The sequence below is a fragment of the Ovis aries genome, chromosome 18 (assembly GCF_016772045.2).
Source record: "Ovis aries strain OAR_USU_Benz2616 breed Rambouillet chromosome 18, ARS-UI_Ramb_v3.0, whole genome shotgun sequence".
NCBI classification, from domain to species: Eukaryota; Metazoa; Chordata; class Mammalia; order Artiodactyla; family Bovidae; genus Ovis; species Ovis aries.
This window is the reverse complement of record NC_056071.1, coordinates 65,049,106-65,070,783: the sequence shown is the minus strand read 5'-3', so window position 1 is coordinate 65,070,783 and position 21,678 is coordinate 65,049,106. Positions and strand designations below refer to the sequence as shown.

The 21,678-nt window shown below is 44.2% G+C and overlaps 1 protein-coding gene across 1 annotated transcript in view; it reads right to left on the bottom strand.

Annotated features, from left to right (window-relative positions):
* The window catches only part of RCOR1 (REST corepressor 1), a 121,555-nt gene that overhangs the window by 8,703 nt on the left and 91,174 nt on the right, over nucleotides 1-21,678 (bottom strand). The window contains exons 4-8 of the mRNA XM_027957433.3: nucleotides 14,387-14,439; nucleotides 12,841-13,002; nucleotides 12,107-12,225; nucleotides 9,767-9,845; nucleotides 4,568-4,762 (exon numbers count right to left, since the gene is read on the bottom strand). Of these exons, the coding sequence (XP_027813234.2) occupies nucleotides 4,568-4,762; nucleotides 9,767-9,845; nucleotides 12,107-12,225; nucleotides 12,841-13,002; nucleotides 14,387-14,439 (608 nt within the window). The remainder of the gene's footprint in view (nucleotides 1-4,567; nucleotides 4,763-9,766; nucleotides 9,846-12,106; nucleotides 12,226-12,840; nucleotides 13,003-14,386; nucleotides 14,440-21,678) is intronic.

The window sequence follows — 21,678 nt, the reverse complement described above, 5'->3', positions numbered from 1 at the left end:
GCTTTGATTCGGTGGACCTAATCTTTCACTGAGCTTGCCTAATCAAAAGAAAGACACAACAGGACAAACCATTCCATCAATTCAGGCCTGCTCCTTAATTCTGCTTGGACTCCTGAGCAAGCTGGGTCACAGATGGGGCCCTTTTCACTCCACTCTAGGTAGAGGGGAATTTCTGTGCCAGGCACCAGGGGAACTCTGGCCCCAGCACTTTCATTCTTGAGTATCACTTGAGCAAATAAGAAAGCAAGCAGAGGAACAGGTTCATTTTTCCATGGGAAACACCAAAAACATTTTGTGAGCAGAAAGTGCCCTAGGCAAATGAAGAAAAGCAGCACTCTCAGAGCCAGGGAAGAGGGGGGAGATGAGTAGAGATACTGTCATATGGGCACTTCTAATACTTGTCTCTCTAAACCTTTTCATACTTATACAATTTTCAAAAATCCCACTTTCAACTACTTACATTTCATTGATTTCCAGTTTCACAGATCCTTTCCTCCTGTGTTTTACTTCTCAAAGGTTTAAAGGCATCGGGCAGGTGGGGGAGGAAAACAGGAAAGACTTTTCGATGCTATGGGACCAGCAGGCAAGTAAATAAGACCAGCACTCCTAAGGACCAGAACCGACCCTGTCTGCCTTTAGTAAGGGCCTCACAGTCTACCCATCATGCAGCCCACTCCAAATCTTTCGATAACAATGCCACATCAGAACACAAAAACAACTGAAAAGAAAAATACTGGAAACACGCACAGAACTCATCCTACAGTAAAAACCATAAACTAGCACCATGCTTTACTGAAATTTGCTTTAGTTTATTTTGAAAAGGTATATAAATCAGAAGAAAATACCCCAAACTTACTCAGAGTAAGTAATTCCAAGCTCTCAGACCAGCATTAGTTAATAGAACACTCTCTGATAATAAGGAGGAAAATCTTAGATTCTTCTCAGACTTTGCAGTTACCAACAAACCACAAAATACTGCAAGGCACTCAGATTATGTTCCCTGAATTCTGAAAATGAAACCCAGAAACTTCCAACATGCAATGAGCAAATTCTCAAGTCAGGGGTCTAAAATACCCCGTTTCCCCCTCTCCTCAGGCACTCCAGTTACTCTATTCGTTCTAGCTATATGTTTATAATATATGATACAAAGCTGAGAGAGTACGTGAGATCTATTTATCTATCTATATTGCACTGGGATTAAGTGATATGTATCTTCCAAGGAGACCAATCTGTTTAGGAATCACATGCATCTTCTAAAATCAGTGGATAAAAGAGCATAGACATTAAATGAGTGGCTACAAGGTAAAATATCCACAAGCTCTGAACTAAAAGTTAGCTCAATATTCTCATTTACCTACAGGCCTTCTTCTAATCATTTGTGTTTACTAATAAGTGTAAGAATAGGGGTTGGTTGACAGAATTATGCCAACTGGAAAGGAAGCCAGAGTGGCAACCAGCTAGATGAGACAGAGGATAAGAAAGTAACCAGCATGAAAAAAAGAACCAAACAAAGCAGTCCACTTGGCTTGGGGTCTTACCGAGGGCTCCTGGCTGAACACAACTTTCTTTTTCCTGCTTTACTGCGTATTTAGAGATTCTTTTCTAACGTCAGACCTTTTCATTCCCTCCACCCAGCAAGTCCTGATGCAACAGGAAGTTGTCTGTTGGCTAACCTGTCCCCAGTCCCCATCTCACTGTATCTTTGACAGCAACTGAGGATCTCCTTGGAGCTAGGAGGGGCTGGGCTGCAAAGCCCTGGTGCATAGAACATCTGGGAGGTTCTGAGGAGGCAAGAGCTTTTCCTGCTGAAAGGGACAGAAGGATCAGCTCCGCTCCCCCTCCCTCTTCTTACTGCCCTGAACAAGGCACAAAGGTGATGAAATGGCTTCTGCAGTGTCCAGCGTGAGGCCACAAGCAAGATGAAAACCCTAGAAGCTAAGGATGCAGGAAATTCTGAAAGAATCTGGGGACTCTGAGAGCAGCACTGAGCAGAGGAACTAACCAGCAACCACTGATGTTGGAATTTCTTGCTATTTTATAAGAATAAAAAAGAAACAAACAGCTCACTCTTTGAGACATTGTTAGTCACGTCTTCGGTTACCATTAGATGAATGTGTCCCAGACAGAGGACCAGATGTGGGGGTGCCCAGAACACAAGGCCTACCACGTGACTGACCACCATGGAAGTCTGGGAGCGCAGCTGGCAGCAAAGCTAAAGGCTGCAGAAAGCAAACAACTGGCCTCATCTCCCAGTAACTGAAGACTCTGAGAATTCACTCTTTAGTAATGTCAACTCTGGGCAGCTACTTTCAAATAAAACATTCTTGCTCTTGATCCTGGCTCTGAAAACTGAAGACTCTCTATCTACCAGTAACAGCTCTGTGGGAAAGGGTCTCATCCCCTTTCCATGTTGCTACTGCACAGCACACATCAGAAACTCACCTGGCCGTGGGACTGAAGCCCCGGGAGAGGGAGAGGAAATGCAGAGGGGAGCCCGGCCCTAACCAGACAGCCTGCGCCCCCGCCACACAGCGTACAAGTCCTCATGCATCCTGTACCATCAGGCAGACAAGGATGAATTTCCTTGTTTGACAAGAGGCCCAGAAAGATTAACTGATTCTCCTCAGATTAGAATACAGCTCTGCCAGTGGCTGGGACAGCCAGCCAAGCCCATGAGTCCGTGGGGCTGGCTCGGCCCGGGGTTGTGCACCTCATGCACCAGAGGACAGACAGGCCACAGAGCAGGCCGCCCTGCTCTTCTCGTCTCGTCCAAGCGGCGAGAACTGCCAGTCCCTAGTTCACCTTGAAGTCAGGGTGGGGGTCGGGGGAGATGACTAAGGCAAGGACAACACTGGGCCACTCGGCTGATTTCTCAGTTTGACTTCTATGCAAAATCAGACCAAAAGGATGAGTCATTTCCCACACGAGGCACAAATAATCAGGAAAGGATTCATTTTAGAAGCACTATTCTTTACAAGAGCACCAAAAAAGTATCAAACATGTAGGAGTAACTCCAATAAAAGAAACAGAAGACTTGTTCCCATCAAGAACTACAAAATTTTGGAAGAAACAAGATCACAGAAGTGCGGGGACAAATCATGTTCATGGGTGAGAAGATGTTAACTCTCCATCTTGATCTATAGATTCAACAGCATCCCCTCTAGGAAAATTACTTTTCTGGAAATTGAGAAGGTGATTCTAAGTTTTACATGGAAACACAAGGGCAGGGATCCATGACACGTTGGAAGACTCCCCTACCACGAAGCGCCATTTATAATCTGTGTATCATCAGGACCATGCGATGCTGGTGAAGAAAGGAGAAACCCAACTCCAGACCCGACCCATACACACGATGGACACTAGATTTAAAACAAAGGTCCCATGGCCTTCTAACAGGAAGAGGGCAGTCTTTAATGAATAGTGCTTGGTAAACTAGATATTCATGTGGAAAAAAAAAACAAACAACCCCACACATAACAACAAAGAAAAACATTCCAGGTAAACTGAAGATCAAAACGCAAAACAAAGCTTTTAACACAGTGCCTCATGACCTCAGGAAGGGTTCCTAACAGAACTTGAGAGTACCCACCACACAAGACAAGAACAAGAAACTGGACCACCTCAAAACTAAGAGCATCAGTTCATCAAAGATACCACTAGGAGGGGCTGGGGGCAATTCAGTGGCTAAGACTCCATACTCCCAATGCAGGGGGTACAGGTTCGACCCCTGGTCAGGGAACTAGATCCCACAGCCGCACCTAAGAATTTGCATGCCACAACCAAGACCTGGTACAGCCAAATAAACAAATACTATGGGAAAAAAAAGGTGCCACTGAGTGCGTAAAAAGGCAGGCCTCCAAATGGGAACGTGAGACAACCCCCTGCCAGCCCCATAATTCCACAACGTGGGCACAACAGAGTGGTGGAGGGAGGCGCTGCTGGTGTCCAGTGGGTGGAAGCCAAAGCTCTTACAAGACACACAACAACTCCCCACAAAAAGAGTTATCTGGCCCAAAAAGTCAGCTGTGCTACGATTAGGAAATCCTGCCAGGGTGCAACCAACACTCACACAAAGTGACACAAGCAGCCTGGGAGGCAGTTCTCTAGCGCTGGATGTGTGCAGGCTCAACAACCTGGCAGCTGTACTCTGAGGGGTGTCTCCAATAAGCACACACACACAACGCACCACGAGGCACATAAACCACGTTCCTATCAATACCCGGTGACAGGCAACAAGGGGAGACAGCCCAAACTCAAAGTAAAATAGGAGCAGGGACAAAGGGGAGATGAACAGGGTGCCCGAGACCATGTTCCAGGTCTTGACCAGAAAGAGGCTATGTGGGTGTGTTCATGTAATGAACATCACTGAGATCTGTATCTAGATCGATACGGATATGTAAAATTTCAATTTCATGATTAAGTTAGGAGAAAAAACAATCAACAGGCCTAAGATCCTCTGTCCAATTCCTTAGAAACAGAACATTCCTCTGAGATTTGTGAAGCAAGTGGGCTGTGAGAGCACAGCTGCAGTGCAGGGCACTCTTCGCCAGGATGGGGCCCACGGCACCTGTCGTTTGATCGACACCAGCTCCAGGTCCAGTTGTCTCAGCACCGTGGTAGCAGCAGTGGCATTGGCAGAAACAGCCTCCACGTCTTCTTGAGAAAGAAACATTCCTTTTGGAGGTTTCCTTTTTGCTCTATTTTTAGCTTGAGTACTATGTTTTTCCTTTTTGATCTGAGGAATCGTCTCAGTAGGGGGCACCTGCATGGTACACATATTTGATAAATGAGAAAGTGAAAAAATTAAAATGTCAAATGAACAGCAATAAGCATATTTTAACATGGCTCCAAACAATCTAAGACAAATACCATGCCATATCAAAATAAGCATCCACAAATTCTAAAACACAGTTAACAGACAAAGAACACTCGCTAAATAAACAACTCAAAGTGGACTCTACTTCCTTCCTTTATTCTATAAACCTCTGACAAGAAGCATTCCCAGCTTCTGGGAGAATACAGGGAAGAAAAATTATCCGTGCTCCCTCCTGGTGAGCTGTGTATATACCAATAGGGAATGATTTCATCCTAACAGTCCCCAGCAATGTAGACAGACATATGGCCACAGAAAGAAAAAAAAAATGGTTCAGCACATGTATAAGGATCCATTTAGATTCCTTAAATCTTGATAGAAGGTTATAAAAATTAACACTTCAATATGAAACTTGTTTATATACCCCTTTTTGAGATGACACACTTTCCATGGCATGTAACCTGCTTCAAAAACTATAAGCTGTCATTCAGAAATGTGTGACTGCTGCTTATTTTTTAAAATGCTCTTTCTAAAACCAAAACCTTTGGAAATGAAATGTACTCACATGTTGGCAAGGAAAGGATAACATCCTATTGGTAACCATTTTAATAAGAAGTTTAGGTTAACTGATTATAATACCTTGTTAGTCTATTAACACTGGCTGGTACAGCTGAAAATACATTCAAGCTTGTTGCTTCACATTTTAAGACAGATATAAAGACCATGCAGACTATGATGGTAGCAATAAGCTCTCAAACAAGTGGTAATAAACAACACATAAAAATCTGAGTCAGCAATAACCTGTGTTCTATAATAGCACGGTGCCGGTCACCTACTAACCAAGTCTGTTTTCATACATTTTAGCACGTTAAGAAGCTAAGAAACTAAATAAGAAACTAACCATTTTTCTTTTCAAATCAGAAATTTTGCTATGTAAGTAAGAATTATAGAAATTAATATAAAACCAAGCCTCTTCTCTTTCATTTAAAATGTTCCACTGAAGAACCTAATAAATAACAATGCATCAAAAACAAAGCTTACTAAAAACTGCAAATTCAATCTGATTTCACAAACAATGTAATTTAATCCTTAAAATGATCTGGGCACTCATAGATCACTGGTGAGAGTGCCATCCAGAAAGTATGACCAGTTTCCTATTTGATAATAATATACTATGCCAAAAGAAGTCTTAAGATCTAGAATATTTTGACTCAATAATTCTACTTCCAGAAATTAATTCTAATGGAAAAAATTAAGTGCACAAATATGTAGTTATGTACCAGATTTCAGCATTAATTATAGGGAAAAAGACTGTTAAAAATTTGTATAAATCAACTCAATTATAAAAGATTTGTATGACAGAATAACAAACATACTGCTATGCATAGAAATACATTTGACATAAAAATACATCCAGGATTAGTAGTAGCATTCCTCAAGAAACTGGAAACAGTGTTGCCATGTGGTTCAGTGACCCCTGGACCCCTGGCAGGCTACAGTCCGCTCCTGGGCATATATAAGGACAAATCTGTAATCCGAAAAATACATGAAGCCCTCTCTTCACAGCAGCACTGTTCACAACAGACAAGACATGGAGACAACCCAAGTGTCCACTGACAAGACGAAGGGATAAAAAAAGATGTGGTACGCATGTGCTGGAATCACTGCCTTGTCACAGTGAAGGGCTTGTCTAACTCAGTGAAGCTACCAGCCAGGCTGTGCAGGGCCACCCAAGACAGACGGGTCACAGCAGAGTTCTGACAAAATGTGGAAGAGGGAACGGCAAACCACCACCACCCCAGTATACTAGCCACGAGAACCTCACAAACTGTATAAAAAGGCAAACAGACTCGACACCGAAAGATAAGCCCCCAGGTCGGAAGGTGTCCAATGTGCTACTGGGGAAGAGCGGAAGACAACTCCTCAGCCATAAGAAGGAAACAATGCTATCTGCCACAACGTGAATGCAACGAGAGAGTATCATATTAAGTGAAGCAATACAGAGAAGGACAAGTATCACATGATTTCACTTATATGTGAAATCTAAAACAGAACACAAACAACCTTATCTATGAAACAAACAGAATCACATACAGAACAGACTTGTGGTTGCTGGAGGGAGAGGGGGTTGGATTGGGAGTTAGGGACTAGCAGAGACAAGCTATTATATATTTAATGCAAAAACATGGTCCTATTATATATATAGCTCAGGGAACTATATAATATGGCAACCTACTTCAGTATTCTTGCTTGGAGAATCCATGGACAGAGAAGCCTGGCGGGCTACAGTCCATGGGGTTGCAAAGAGTCAGATGTGACTGAAATGACTGAGCATGCACACATGCACGTTTTACACAGAAGGTCCTCTGGGAAGAGTCACCAAAATGTTAACAGTGATGGCGGGTGCGTGCTCAGTCACTTCAGTCGTGGCTGACTCTGCATCCCTGGACTCTTCGCATCCCCATGGGCTGTAGCCCACCAGGCTCCTGTGTCCATGGGATTCTCTATGAAAGAATACTGGAATGGGTTGCCATTTTCCCCTCCAGGGAATCTCCCTGACCCAGGGATTAACCCCATGCCTCTGGCACTGGTAGGTCTCCCTGGTGACTCAGCTGGTAAAGATCTGCCTGCGGTGTAGGAGACCCTGGGTCAGATTCCTGGGTCGGAAAGATCTGCTGGAGAAGGGACAGGCTACGCACTCCAGTATTCTTGGGCGTCCCTTGTGGCTCAGCTGGTAAAGAATCCGCCTGCAATGCTAGAGACCTGGGTTTGATCCCTGGGTTGGGAAGATCCCCCGGAGAAGGGAAAGGCTACCCACTCCAGTAATCTGGCCTGGAGAATTCTGTGGACTGTATAGTCCATGGGGTCACCTGAGCAACTTTCACTTTCACTCCTGCATTGGCAGGCGGCTTCTTTACCCAAGACTTGATAAAGGTTGATGATATTATAAGCCATTTTCATTTTTCCCCTTTTGTTTAGCTGTATTTCCTACATATCTATAAAAAAGCATTTATTACTGGTATATTTTTAGTTTAGGTATGTCTAGACTCTTTTGTTTTTTTCATACTTCGGTACCTTCTGAGACAGAGAAACTTTTAGATTTTAATGAAACAACAGACACTTATTTGAATACATGTACAAGTAATACCAACGCTGGGATTCCACACTCCAGCCTGAATGGGACTCCAGGGGACGGACACCAGGGGGCTTGGGACCTCTGCCCAGGTGGTGGGGGCCGCATTAGGGACTGCCTGCAGGCACGTATGTATTGTGGGGGTTTCCACTGGGCCACAGTGACAAGGCCTGATGTCCTCAGAGGGTCCTCACGGATCCTACATGTGCTTTATTCAGTTATGAATCAGCGAAAGAATCCAAGTTTATCACCCTCATTTCAAAGGCTAAGATCACCCAGACACCCCATTATTCTCAGTGAACAGTTTATAATAAATAAATGCTATAAATATACCCCCCAAAGTCATATATAATTGCGGGGGTTTGTGGGCCTCTTGAATCCACAGACTAAAAACCTCTGGCATCATGGTTTTTAAAACGTGAGAGATTAAAGCTTCTCCATGACCCAGAGGTCATAGGCCCCAGGCGCCCACAGGAGGAAGGAGCCCCAAGGCCGAAAGGAGGGCAAGAGGCCCCTTTCTAACCTTCTGAGTGAGTGCCCAGCAAAGAGGACAGTGAGGACTGCTACCCTACAGAAAACCTCTCATTAATGCCATCTTCCCCTTTAAGGCTTCCTTTCTTATATTTCTTGGCAAACAAAACTCTTAAGTTCTATAAAGCAAGGTTCAGTTCAGTTTAGTTCAGTCACTCAGTCATGTCTGACTCTTTGCGACCCCATGAATTGCAGCCTGCCAGGCCTCCCTGTCCATCACCAACTCCCGGAGTTCACCCATACTCATGTCCATTGAGTCAGTGATGCCATCCAGCCATCTCATCCTCTGTCGTCCCCTTCTCCTCCTGTCCCCAATCCCTCCCAGCATCAGTCTTTTCCAATGAGTCAACTCTTCACATGAGGTGACCACAGTATTAGAGTTTCAGCTTTAGCATCAGTCCTTCCAAAGAACACCCAGGACTGATCTTCTTTAGAATGGACTGGTTGGATCTCCTTGCAGTCCAAGGGACTCTCAAGAGTCTTCTCCAACACCACAGTTCAAAAGCATCAATTCTTTGGAGCTCAGCTTTCTTCACAGTCCAACTCTCACATCCATACATGACCACTGGAAAAACCATAGCCTTGACTAGACGGACTTTTGTTGGAAAAGTAATGGCTCTGCTTTTGAATATGCTGTCTAGGCTGGTCATAACTTTCCTTCCAAGGAGTAAGTATCTTTTAATTTCATGGCTGTAGTCACCATCTGCAGTGATTTGGGAGCCCCCAAAATAAAGTCTGACACTTTCCACTGTTTCCCAATCTATTTCCCATGAAGTGATGGGACCAGATGCCATGATCTTAGTTTTCTGAATGTTGAGCTTTAAGCCAACTTTTTCACTCTCCTCTTTCACTTTCATTAAAAGGCTTTTTAGTTCCTCTTCACTTTCTGCCATAAGGGTGGTGTCATCTGCATATCTGAGGTTATTGATAATATTGTTTAAAAACTCATACATACCATGATATCTCTTGAAAGTGAAAGTGAAGTCACTCAGTCATGTCCAACTCTTTGCGACCCCATGGACTATAGCCTGCCAGGCTCCTCTGTCCATGGGATTTTCCAGGCAAGAATACTGGAGTGGGCTGCCATTTCCTTCTCCATGGCATCTTCCCAACCCAGGGATCGAACCTGGGTCTCCCGCATTGTAGGCAGACGCTTTTACCGTCTGAGCCATCAGGGAAGTCTCCTATATGGCACTTAATATATTAAGTAGACTAAGGAAAAAGAATGCTTTACTTTGAAACTAGTAAATGAAATTTATTTGCCTTAATAATACTAGGGGAAAAAATACCTCCTTTTTGCTTTCCTTGTTTTGATCAATCTCCATGTCAATGGGGTTATTTCCATTTGTTTCTTCCAGTTCATCCTCACTGGAAGACAAAAACAAGTTACTGAAAGATTATTTTGTGCTAATTCTATTTAATATACAAATATAAGCAAGAAATTGATTTAATATAAAATCAGTATATGTTTTCAGAATGTTGAGAAAAATGTTTTTAAAATTCAAATAAAATATCAACTCCATAGTTCTTTTAGTCTAAATGATTAAAAAAGCTATTGAAATAGGTTTCTATCTCCCAAACCAAGCCTAGAACACTGTCACTTTATATTTGTAAAGTGTTTTCTCTCAACTGAAAATATCAAATTTAAGACTTTAATTCTCCTTAATTATCTAGTAGAGGACCAGGACATGATCATTAGATATAACTGAGAAATTATTCAAGAACACAGGCTCATGATATTGGGAATAAATTCACCCACAAGTAAAATCTCATTTTCATGTCCCATCTGTGTTCCCACAGCTACACAATTCTGAGAACTGGAGGTTTCTGGTGGCCTGAAAAACTCAAAGTGAACTTCAAAAAGAATGCTCACACCGATACGGTGCCTCAAATGCTTTTGTTTATATTCTTCCATGAGGTATTAGCAAAAAAAAAAAAAAAGCTCTGTCGGGGGTAGGAGCTTTACAAAAATTGAGCATGACAGCCCCCAGAGGCCAGACACCTGCCTTGTCTGCCCGCAGCTAAAGCCAGCTGAGTAGGGCTGGTGGCACCGCACTCAGGGCTTTGAGTGCCAACACCCCTTGTCTCAGGGGCCCACCCCGGTGGGACGCCCACCAGCACCCCGTCCTCTTCTCTCTCGCCCAGGCCCGCACTATAAGCAGTTCTGGCTGAGGAAGGCGCTGAGAGGAGAAAGGGCTGGGGGCGGAGGGGATTCTCCCCGGCCCTGCCATTCCCTTCACAGGCAGGTCCCGCCAGAAAGTCAGCCGTCTCCTGGGGTCTTCCGGGGCCTGTGTTCCTCCTCTGTCTGCTTCCTGATGGTGGTGCAGGCGCACAGGGCAGACGGGAGCAGCCTTAGGCGGACAGAAAGTGAGAACCTGGGCATGTTCGCCAAACCGTTATGGTTCCACCCTCAAGGATGACAAACCCCAATCTTTCTTTTTTAGATTTAATTCTGATTTCAACTTAGCAAACTGCACCTGTTTGTAGTAATAGATTTATTTCACAAATGGTGAATTAAACCTAAGGTATAATAAAAACAAAAAATGTTAATCAAAAGTTGCTAACACTAAAAACAAATTCAATAGTTTGCTGCTTTTCTTTGGTTACAGAGAGTACTGATCCATAAATAGACCCACTGGTTACACGTGATACAGACCAAAAAATATGCAGACTGTCAAGGTCAACAATTTCACAGAATCTTACAGCTGGAAAGAGCTCTGCAGATGTTCGTCACATTGCTCTCATTTTATACTTGTGCCCAGACCTTAGAATTCTCCAGAAGTGACACCCGATTATCAGCTTGTCCCCACACGCCATTCCTTTCATTTGAAATCATAGAACACTCTCCTGAGACAGGGCCATGAAGGCCACAGAGTTTATTTTATTGCTTCATTTTATTTTTGCATTGTCAATTTATAAAAGTAATATATTATAGAAAACATAATTTTTAAAAGCCACCTATATTCCTAGTAACACAAAACTCATTCTGTGTCTTGCCTTCAGACCTGAGGAGACAGAGGCCTGGGAATGAGTGCATGGACCCCACCAGTAGGCCTCTTACTAAGACCAGAACCCACTTCCGTGGGCGAGCACAGGCTGCCTCCACACCTCTGCTGTACAAAAGGCTGAGGGCATGGTGTCTCAGGTGTGTCCTGCACACTGAGCTGTCCTTAAGACTAAGCTCCTTATAAAGAAGTCATAAAAGGATCCCCTACCAGCGCTCTCACTCACATACACAGAACAGATGGTCGATAAAGGGAGGAAGGAAATCTAAACTGCAGATTTTTAACAAATCAGACATAAAAACATGTCAGCTGAATCCTGCAGAAGTACATGAGTGAATTTCAACCCCGGAAGTAAGAGATTCCTTTTTGCTAAAGGAGACACCCCTAAGGGGAAGAGAGGAATGTGTGGGGAAGTTCACTCACTGTGACTGCAGAATGCTGAGGAAAGATGCCTTCAGAACGTAACACCCTGAACGCAGCTCATCTGTGTAAATTTTGGGTCCACTCTGAAGGCCCTGGGGAAACTGGTCCCTCTCCCTTTCCTCTGTGTGTCCACCTGCTCCTAGAGACGCCAGGGCCGTCAGAGCTCCCCGGACGGCTGGGATACCACCCGTGCCTACTGACCTCTCCTCCCGCTCACGCTTCTGTCTCCGAGCATGGCGGTCCATCACGCTGGTTTTAGTCCTCGTCTTCTTCCAGGAGTAGTAGAACTTTACCAGACTTGCTATAGATTTATCAGGAAGCTGGACAGAAGAGATGAGCTGGTTCAGGTTTAATCTTTAAAGATCAAATGTGTGTACATATATTTCATAAGGATCACGCTCACATATTCAGAAATGTCATAAGTCACAGTCATTTTTCTCTGAATTCATAGAAGAACCCTCATCAATACAGTTTCAAATGACTGAAGTTTTGACTCCAAGTGAAACTTGGCCCATGAAAGACTGCAGAGTCAGTTTAAGGTGAATCAGGGTTTTCAGACTGCTGAAGCTTCTAACATAATTTCTAGGTTGTTTTTGTGACCGTCAATTAGTGTTCATGGTAGGAGTCCACCAAATACCATTCTAAAATGTGAGAGATCAGCAGAACTCCTCAGGGAAACAGTGCCTCCAATGCCACGCCTCACCCACTCACCATCAGAGACCCTTTCTCTCAAGACAGAGAGAACTCTAGGCAGTCCTGACCCAAGAGCTGGGCTGGGGGGCTATCAAGCAGGGAGGTGCAGGGAAATGTTGCCCACCCAACAGCTCCCACTGCACCAAACACAGGACCTTTCACACTGGAGGAGGGCAGCCCTACTGGGGCACTGGAGGGGGACAGGGGGCTGGCGCGCACACACAGTGGTCTCACCTACTCACCATTTGTTGGATTCTATGAAAAGTTTTCCCGTGAAAACTAAAGGCTTGCTCAAACAAGACTTTATCTTCCACAGTCCACTCATCTGGGAAGGGGGTAAAGTTGGGCAAATCAGCCAATGATTTTTCAATATTATGCTTATGCCAAAAGAGCATCCCAAGAGCCTAGAAAAATAGTATCAGTGAAATTTTTAGACCAACAATGTGACTAAAACATCGTGGAAATGAGGCTGGCAAAGGGGAGCACATTGTACACCTTGACAAACACACATGGGAACTCACAGACAATGCCGCTGCGTGCCCCTCTGTGCACTAACTCGTTTATCTCAGGCCCTACAAGGTAAGTCCCCCTCTCCTCATGACTCAAACTGGAATACAGGGGCCTGTGAAACCCAGTCTGATGGTCACAGTGGACAATGGCAAAAGCAGTGGGCTCTGGAATCTGCTCTTATAAAAGGGTCACACTCTAGTGCCAGTGGACATGAAAAGAGGAAGTGACTCAAAGAGCACGCCACTGTTTTTCTTTGGCCAAAAAGTTCAAATATAAGAGTTTTGTTTTTCAGCTCAGAAAGGAGAAAAAATACAAATGAGTAAGGAACAAAGTAGAAACAAGAGAATTCAGGAATACTCTTCTAAGAAAACTCCCCGTAATTCTACTTTAAAGTGGAAATAATCATACTTTGGGAGACCAAAATCCTTACAAATTTCATACAAGTGCACTTAGCAGTCACCCAATAATAGTTACACTTTCTAAACAAAATGAAAAATTAATAATTTCTAAGCAGCTTTGTGAGGTTCAAGAGCAGGTTTTGGAGAAAGAGACATACATTTCTTGCTTCAAAAGATTCTGTAACTCCCTTCTTGTAACTGGCTTCCCTAACAGTTCTACCAGGTAAAATAACCAAAATTGAGGCCATGGCAAAAAGAAAGGGTCCACGTCTATGTAACCAAAATTAGTGGTATCCTTGGGCATTAGGGTAAATGAAAAAAAATTATTTACAGGCTGTAAAATCTATATCAATACAAAGGAAAGTATTAATCTAACAAGGTGATAATCTGAAATAACTGTTACTAAAAATAAGGCTGAATAAGATATCACGCTTCTGGAGAAAAATTAATCTTGTGGATTTCTCATTAATTGGCTCCAAACAATTCTTAACACCTGAGTAAAATTTTACAACCTGAAAAATGATTCAAAACAATCAAAACAGGTCTGAGTAGATTTGAGTGTGACAACATGCGTCAGGAAACCACAAGAACAAGAAACAAACCATACATTTCAGTAAGAAAGCACTGTGCCCAAGTACCCACTGAGAGCCACTGCTGACCTGGGCAGCGAGGACCGGCAGAGCCCACAGACGCCCCTCCAGACCAAGGGTCTCTACTGCTTGTCTCAGGCAGTAACAAGTGGATCAGAGCCCCTGTAGCACTGCCAGTAACCACCAGGCATGGCAATGAGGAAACCACGCTGCCTAACACACAGAGCACGAGACACCTGACAGGTGAGCTATAAAACCCATTTTAAACAACAACAAAATCCCACCGTTACCTGCTCCATGTTGTACCCATGCTTCTCTTTGGCAATGGCGATGTATTCATCCACTGAAAAACAAGACAGGAGGCCGTGAACAAGAGCAGGCGGGCACGGTCTATGGGCACCAGAACTGGTACTAACTACATGCTTCAGGCTCCCACGCGTGAGGATGAAGACGAAGGCAAGACCGGAGTGAAGCAGAGCTACACAGTGTCACCTCGTTACGGATCTTACACGCACAGTCTCACAGAGAAGTGGCGGAACGAATAAATACAGCACTTATTTCTGGATGCTGAGGTTATGATACAGGTTTTCCCTTTTTTTAAAACAAGGTTCTACTTAAATTTTCTTTTCTTTTTTTTTACTTAAGTTTTCTGTGATAAGCAAACATTACTTTGGCACTTGAAAACGTAATTATTTATAAATAAAAAGAAATATGAAACGGGGGTTTATTCTCAGATGCAAGAGCAAGCAACCTACTTTCATGATAAAGAAAATCTCGGCAATAAACCACATGAACAGCACCGAGTACTTGCTCTCCAAGTCTGGCACAAGGTGGCGAGCGCCAGCGCGCACTCACGAAAGGAGCTCGAGGAGACTGCCGGGCTCACGCTCCCTCAGCTGCCACCCCAAGGAGGGCCCACATCCTCGCTATACCTCCCAGGCTTTCTCCCGGAACAGGAAGAGACCACTAACCAACAGCACCTCCTTATGCTCCTGTGTGACTCTCCTTACCAACTACAAAAGCAAGACAAACTCAGAAAGGAAAACGCAGGTGGCACAGAATTGCAGGAAACAAACACGCACTCCTTCCAGCCCTAAGACCCTTCCCTCAGATCTCACTTTCCAGGGGCAATGACCAGACTCGCGCTGAGGGGACAGGCTGAGGGGCAGAGCGAGCAGAAGACGCCTGAGAGCCAGAGCGCCTGGTGATCAGCCACACCGCACCAGCCTCCCTAACTGCAGTAAAGCTGACCACCAAGTAGGAAACAGAAATCAACTCTGAGAATGAATTCAAGTTCATTAGCATATATTCTAATACCAGGGGGGATTTTTTTTCTACTGACAAAAGACCCAATTTAATTCAGACAGTAACTACATATAGTGCATTTTAATAGTAAGGCACTAACTTTCTGTTTTTTTTACATCTAATATACTCACAAACTGACTGGCTACTCCACTCAGAATAGAGTAAAACTCCCATTTACCTGAGAGTCAGTAAATGATAAAGGCCCTTGTTTGTCCCCAAAGTTGAAACTGGTGATTTTTTAATTGGGGGCTGAAATGTTTCAAATTATGTCCCTTGCTTATTACTTCACAACAGGGTAAATTATGCCAAATAACAGAAAAATGATGGAAAGTTCTTTAAAAAGAAAAAAAAAAAAAAGGTCTTGAAAAGTAAGGTTGCTAAAGCAGGGGCTGCATGCCTGCCTGAGAGAAGCCTAAACGCTGCCCGAGGCACCCTAGACCCCGGGGATGGACCTCAGGTCAGAGGACAAAAGCCAGGTAATGAGATGTGCTCAAGTCAAGAACACGTGAGAGGAAGAGAGAAAAACAAACTACACTCAACTGAGGGTCAGCCCTGGAGGTCTGCTTTACGGGTTCCTTCTTTTTATAAATATCTGCTGAATGAACAATAAATGCAGCTCAAACTTCTGCAATATAGTCTCTGCAAGCATACAGGTTTCCAGAAGCTATTATTTACCTTAACAGAGTACGGAATGTGTGGTGTGTGCACACATTCGGGCATGTGATCCCCAGTCAGTCCTTCGATCTTTAGGCAAGAAAACGCACAGGCCGGCTGTGATGCAGGAGCCCTTGGGAGCCTGCCCTGCCCACCCTCTCAGGGCAGAACCACAGTCTGCTACAAAAGTAACAGAGTCCACTAAAATGGTCCCCACTGTTTCTGATCAGATTTCCCTAAAAATATTACAAGGGAAACAAAAGCTTCCTTTAGATGCTTTTTCTATCTTTATCTGTTCCTTTGTTTTTATATGAAAAATTAACTGGTGGTAGGACCAGTAAAACAGACTAAAACAGTGGATCCCAGCTGCTGCTGCTAAATGCAGATGTAACATCTGCCGTGTTGTACACAGATTGCTGGGAGAAATACCAACAACCTCAGATATGCAGGTGATACCACTCTAATGGCAGAAAGTGAAGAGGAACTCAAGAGCCTCTTGATGAAGGTGAAAGAAGAGAATGAAAAAGATGGCTTGAAACTCAACAGGCAAAAAACTAAGATAATGGCAACCAGTTCTATCACTTCATGGCAAAAAGAAGGGGGAAAAGTGGAAATAGTAACAAGTTTTCTTTTCTTAGGTTCCAAAATCACTGCAGATGATGACTATAGCCATGAAATTAAAAGACACTTGCACCTTGGAAGGAAAGTTATGATAAACCCAGACAGCGTATTAAAAAGCAGAGATATCACTTTGCCACCAAAGGTGTGCATAGTCAAAGCTATGGTTTTTCCAGTAGTCATGTATGGATGTGAGAGTTGGACCATAAACAAGGCTGAGCACCGAAGAATTGATGCTTTTAAACTGTGGTGCTGGAGAAGATTCTTGAGAGTCCCTTGGACTGCAAGAAGATCAAACCAGTCAATCCTAAAGGAAATTAACCCTGAATACTCACTGGAAGGACTGATGCTGAAGCTCCAATACTTTGCCCACCTGATACGAAAAGCCGACTCATTGAAAAAGATCCTGATGCTGGGAAAGACTAAAGGCAAAAGGAGAAGCAGGTGACAGAGGATGAGATGGTTGGATGGCATCACCGAGTCAGTGGACATGAGTTTGAGCAAACTCCGGGAGACAGAGAAGGACAGAGAAGCCTGGCATGCCGCAGTTCATCAGGTCGCAGAGTCGGACATGACTTAGCAACTGAGCAACAACAACAAACAGCAAACGGTGGCTTTTAAAGTCATATCTTTTAGGTGTTCTTAGAGATCACCCTCAGGACTCAAACCTAAAGCAAAGGAAGAAAGACCTGTATCACAGCTACTGAAGTGACATCACCTGCCCTTGAAGGTTCGAAGAAATAAGTTAACATACGGGGGACCTTGCAGCTTAGAAAAGGGTTACCGTCTGATACCTGCCAGTGAAAACCCAGTTTTTCATTCTTTTCATTGTCCCCCTGCCCAGTGTTCAATAAAGGTTAGACAAACATCTGCTGAATGAATGCTAGCGTACTGTGATATGTACAATGTTAACATTTTAGGTTCTTTTACTGGCAAGGTGAAAGGCAGCACCTATCATCAAAAAGGCTACAGATAACAAATGCTGGAGAGAGTGTGGAGTAAAGTGCACCCTCCTGCACTGCTGGTGGGATGGAAACTGGGGCAGCCGCTAGGGAGAACAGTGTGGAGGCTGTTACCACAGAACACGTGATCCCACTCCTGCACACACGTTGGAAAAGACAGAGGCCCCGACATTCACAGGAGCACTGTTCACAAAAGCCAAGACACGGGAACAACCCAAGTGCTCACTAACAGGTGGCTTAAGGAGATGCAGTGCATTTGTACGAGGGACTACTGCTCAGGCATAAAAAAGAATGAAATATTGCCATCTGCAGCAACACGGATGAACCTAGAGATTATTATACCAAACGAAAGACCAATATTATATATCATGTATATGTGGAATCTGAAAAATAATACAAATCAATCTATACATAAAACAAACAGACTCATAGACACAGAAAACAAACCTATGGTTACTGAAGGAGAGAGGGAAGGGGTAGATAAACTAGGGGCATGGGATTAACAGATACCAACCACCATACACAATAAGACAAGTAACGAGGATTTACTGTATAGCACAGAGGATTATATTTAGTATCTTGTAATAAGTTATAAAGGAAAATAATCTGAATATATATATATATAAACCTGAACCACTTTGCTCTTCACCTGAAATTAACACAATACTGTAAATTAACTATATCTTAACTAAAAGAAAGAAAGGGAAGTAAAGAGAGGCAGCACAGGTTAGGTATGGGGTAAGAAAGACTCAGGTCAAATCTTGGCTCTGTCTGTTGATAAAATGCGTTCGTATCCAATGGTGCCTGACAAGCACTGTATTTAAGACTGTGCTACCCTCAGCAACTTGCTCACACCAGCAGAACTAGGTTATCCCGTAACTGAAAACTACACCACGGAGGGAAGGCCTCCTTGTCCCCTGCTACTCAAAGAGCGCTCTGGACCAGCATAAATTCAGCACAGCCACAGGCACAGACAGTGCTGTGACAGGCCTTGTCTCCCCTGCTTGCCCTCTCTGAGCCGTCCCCAGCCCTTGTTCCTTTTCATCAGCGGTGGACAGGGACCCCTACCTCAGCTTCTGTGCTCTCAAGGCCCTCCCCACTACCTGCCTGGCTGCTTTACACAGCCTGCCAGGAGCTGTTGGCAGTTCATGAAGAAAATGGAACACTTTTTGAAACCTCTCGCAAGGCTTTCTTAAGTAAAAATGAGCTTTCAATCTCAAAAAACAAAACTGACTCCCACCTGCTCCTATGAAAAACAAAGGATGACTGGATATTTGAGGTGGGGGACAAAGATGAAACAAGGGAAACAAGAAAAGTACCAGCTGCCTGAGACAAAGAACGCAGGGGGGGTGGGGGTGGGGACATTCCCAGCACTTTCTATTATCTGGCAACAATAATCTTGATTTTGTCTCTAGAAGATTAAAGGTTAACCAGAGTTCATCCCAATCTGGGGCAAACAGCCACTGCAGGCAGAGTGGTTGACTGAGTGTGATCAGGTTGACGAGCAAAGTCCACGGGGCTTAGGGAAAGGCCCAGGCTCTGCCCCCACCAGTCTTCCCCAGTGCACTCGGGACAGGACCGGGGTCATGGGCGAGCTACAGGCAGACTTGCCTTGTGCAGCTTAGCTGACACTCTAATCTATCATCAGAAGTAGGAGACTCAAACACAGCGTTAAGTGTATTCTGCTTTAAAAACAATCCTATCATTGCATAATGCCGTGTTTTTAAAAACCTGAAAGCTCCTACAGAAACAGCCAGGAAGAATGGGCTAATCTTAAATTGTGATGGATGCATCACTCTAATCCTTTAAAGAACTACACAGACTACACAAACCATGCCTTTTTCGACAACAACTTACCATTATGCATAGCACAACTGAATGAGTTGTTTGGGGGGTAACATCATTTAAAGGTAGAATGTGTGTGAGATTCATCAAGAAAATGTACAAAATTTAACAGAGCTTAGTCAAACATTTACTGAACTACCCTCACTACGTACAGAACACCGTATTAAACAGCAGGCCAAATACAAAAGAAAGACGATCTCCTGCAGTGCCGTGACCCAACACACAGGTGGCAGAGGAGAAACGAATGCACGCGGCAGCAAGTGCAGTCGCAGGGCAGCCTGAGAAGGCAGCGCCGCTGCTGACGGCCACTCAAGAGAAACTTCCTGAAGACTCGACAGCGGTTCAGTTCAGTTTAGATGTTCAGTCGTGTCCGACTCTGTGCGACTCCATGGAGCTGTACTGATTAACAAAAGTCACTAACGTCTGAGAATCTGCTACATGCGGGCCACTGGTCTAAGCTCTTTACCAGGCTTCTCTTTTTAATCCTCTCCAATAATTCTACTATCACTCCCATCCACAAACGAAGACATTGAGGTGCAGAGAGGTTAGGTCACTTGGCCAGGGTCACACAGCTGGCAAAGGCAGAGACAGGACTCTTGTATCAATGCACCCCCAGTGTTTGGCCCCAGGACCCATCGAGTTAAACCTCGGTTAGCAATCCTCTCTCCTGAGTAAGGGAGACAGGAGAAGCTCACTTCAGATAAGGACAGCTCCATGGCAGAGAATGCTGAGCAAGGCAGCAACACAGTCTACTCCGTTTGAATGGAGTCAAGAAAACAAAACTGTGGTGAAGGAAGTGACGGAGTCAGAAGCTAACAGACAGATGACTGCCTTGAGCAAAGCTTCATAGGTTTCTATATTCATGTTCTAACCTGATGATCTAAACGCTCCCAGTACCATTAGTAAGAATCTCAAATTCGACTGCAAAACTGGGAAGAATGCAGAAGAAAACTGCCACAGTAACCTTAACTCACCCTTCCCTCCCCAGATACTGCAGCGACTTGGAATACTTGTGATCCTGCACAGTCTATGCAGAGCAAGAGGCTGACACCTTTGCTGAGAACAAACCCACAGCCCTAGGACAGCTGTAAAGTTTTTATCATCATATTTACTATAGCTTCAGGTGCTGCAAAGGAAATACGGTACCACTTTCTCTCTCATAACTCAAAAACAGCATGCTAAAGTTTTCTTCAAGAATATGATAGATAACAAATATTGTGGCATCTCCTTGAGCTATTAAAATAAGAAATGAATCATCACCATAACTCGCTGAGAATCAAAAATGAGCTTGAATCGGTTAGGTAAAGCAATTGTGCCACCTGGTGGGCACACACATCACTACAACATTTCAATGATCCCTGTGTTATCTGGAGGTGGGAGTAGTGGGCTGAGACTCAGCCAGAGACTCAGTCAGGCTATGATGAAAGCACCAGTCCCTCCTTGTCAGGGATAAAATATGCTTCCTTTATGACAATGCCATTTCTTAATGTAGTTTTGTTAGAAGCCCACTTTAGAGAAAAAGTTCCCCCCACCCTCTGCACCCAAGTAAACACTACAAATCCAGCCCAATCTCACAGACAATCTCATCAAGCGAAATAAGAAACACGAGCACCTCACTAAGCCACACACAGTGGCATTCAGCCGCGAGCATCTATTCCTACCTGGTCCACCCAGAATCAGCAGATATGACTCTGGACACATCCTCCCCCACCTCAGTGCCGCAGGGCCCTCCTCTAAGAGTAGGCAGACCATCGTGCCTTCCAGGGCTAACCATTTAACTGTTAGATTTACACTTGCTTGTGTGTTGCATTAATTTTTTTTCCAATAAAAAGATAAGTGCACTCCTCCCCGTTTACTCTAGTACTCACACACAAAGGCATATGCCTATTCTCTGTTGTAGAAACTGATCATCACTGGAATGAAGGACATTTAGTTGTGACTAATCAAAATAACCATCCTTCTCCTTAAACATGGCCCAAGTCTGTGGCAAGGAGTAAGATGCACGCAGTGGCAACTCGCCTGCTAGCCGCCTGTACCCCATCACAGCACGTCAGCATCTGATGGCCACGGCCCCAAGGCAGCTGTGCCCTCAAGCCTGTCCTGTCCACTCTCGGGAGCTGCTCTGTGCACACAAGCTGAGGAAGGAACCACGCTCACAAGGTCTGCATCTTCCTCAATTAAAGGCAACCTTTCCTGAC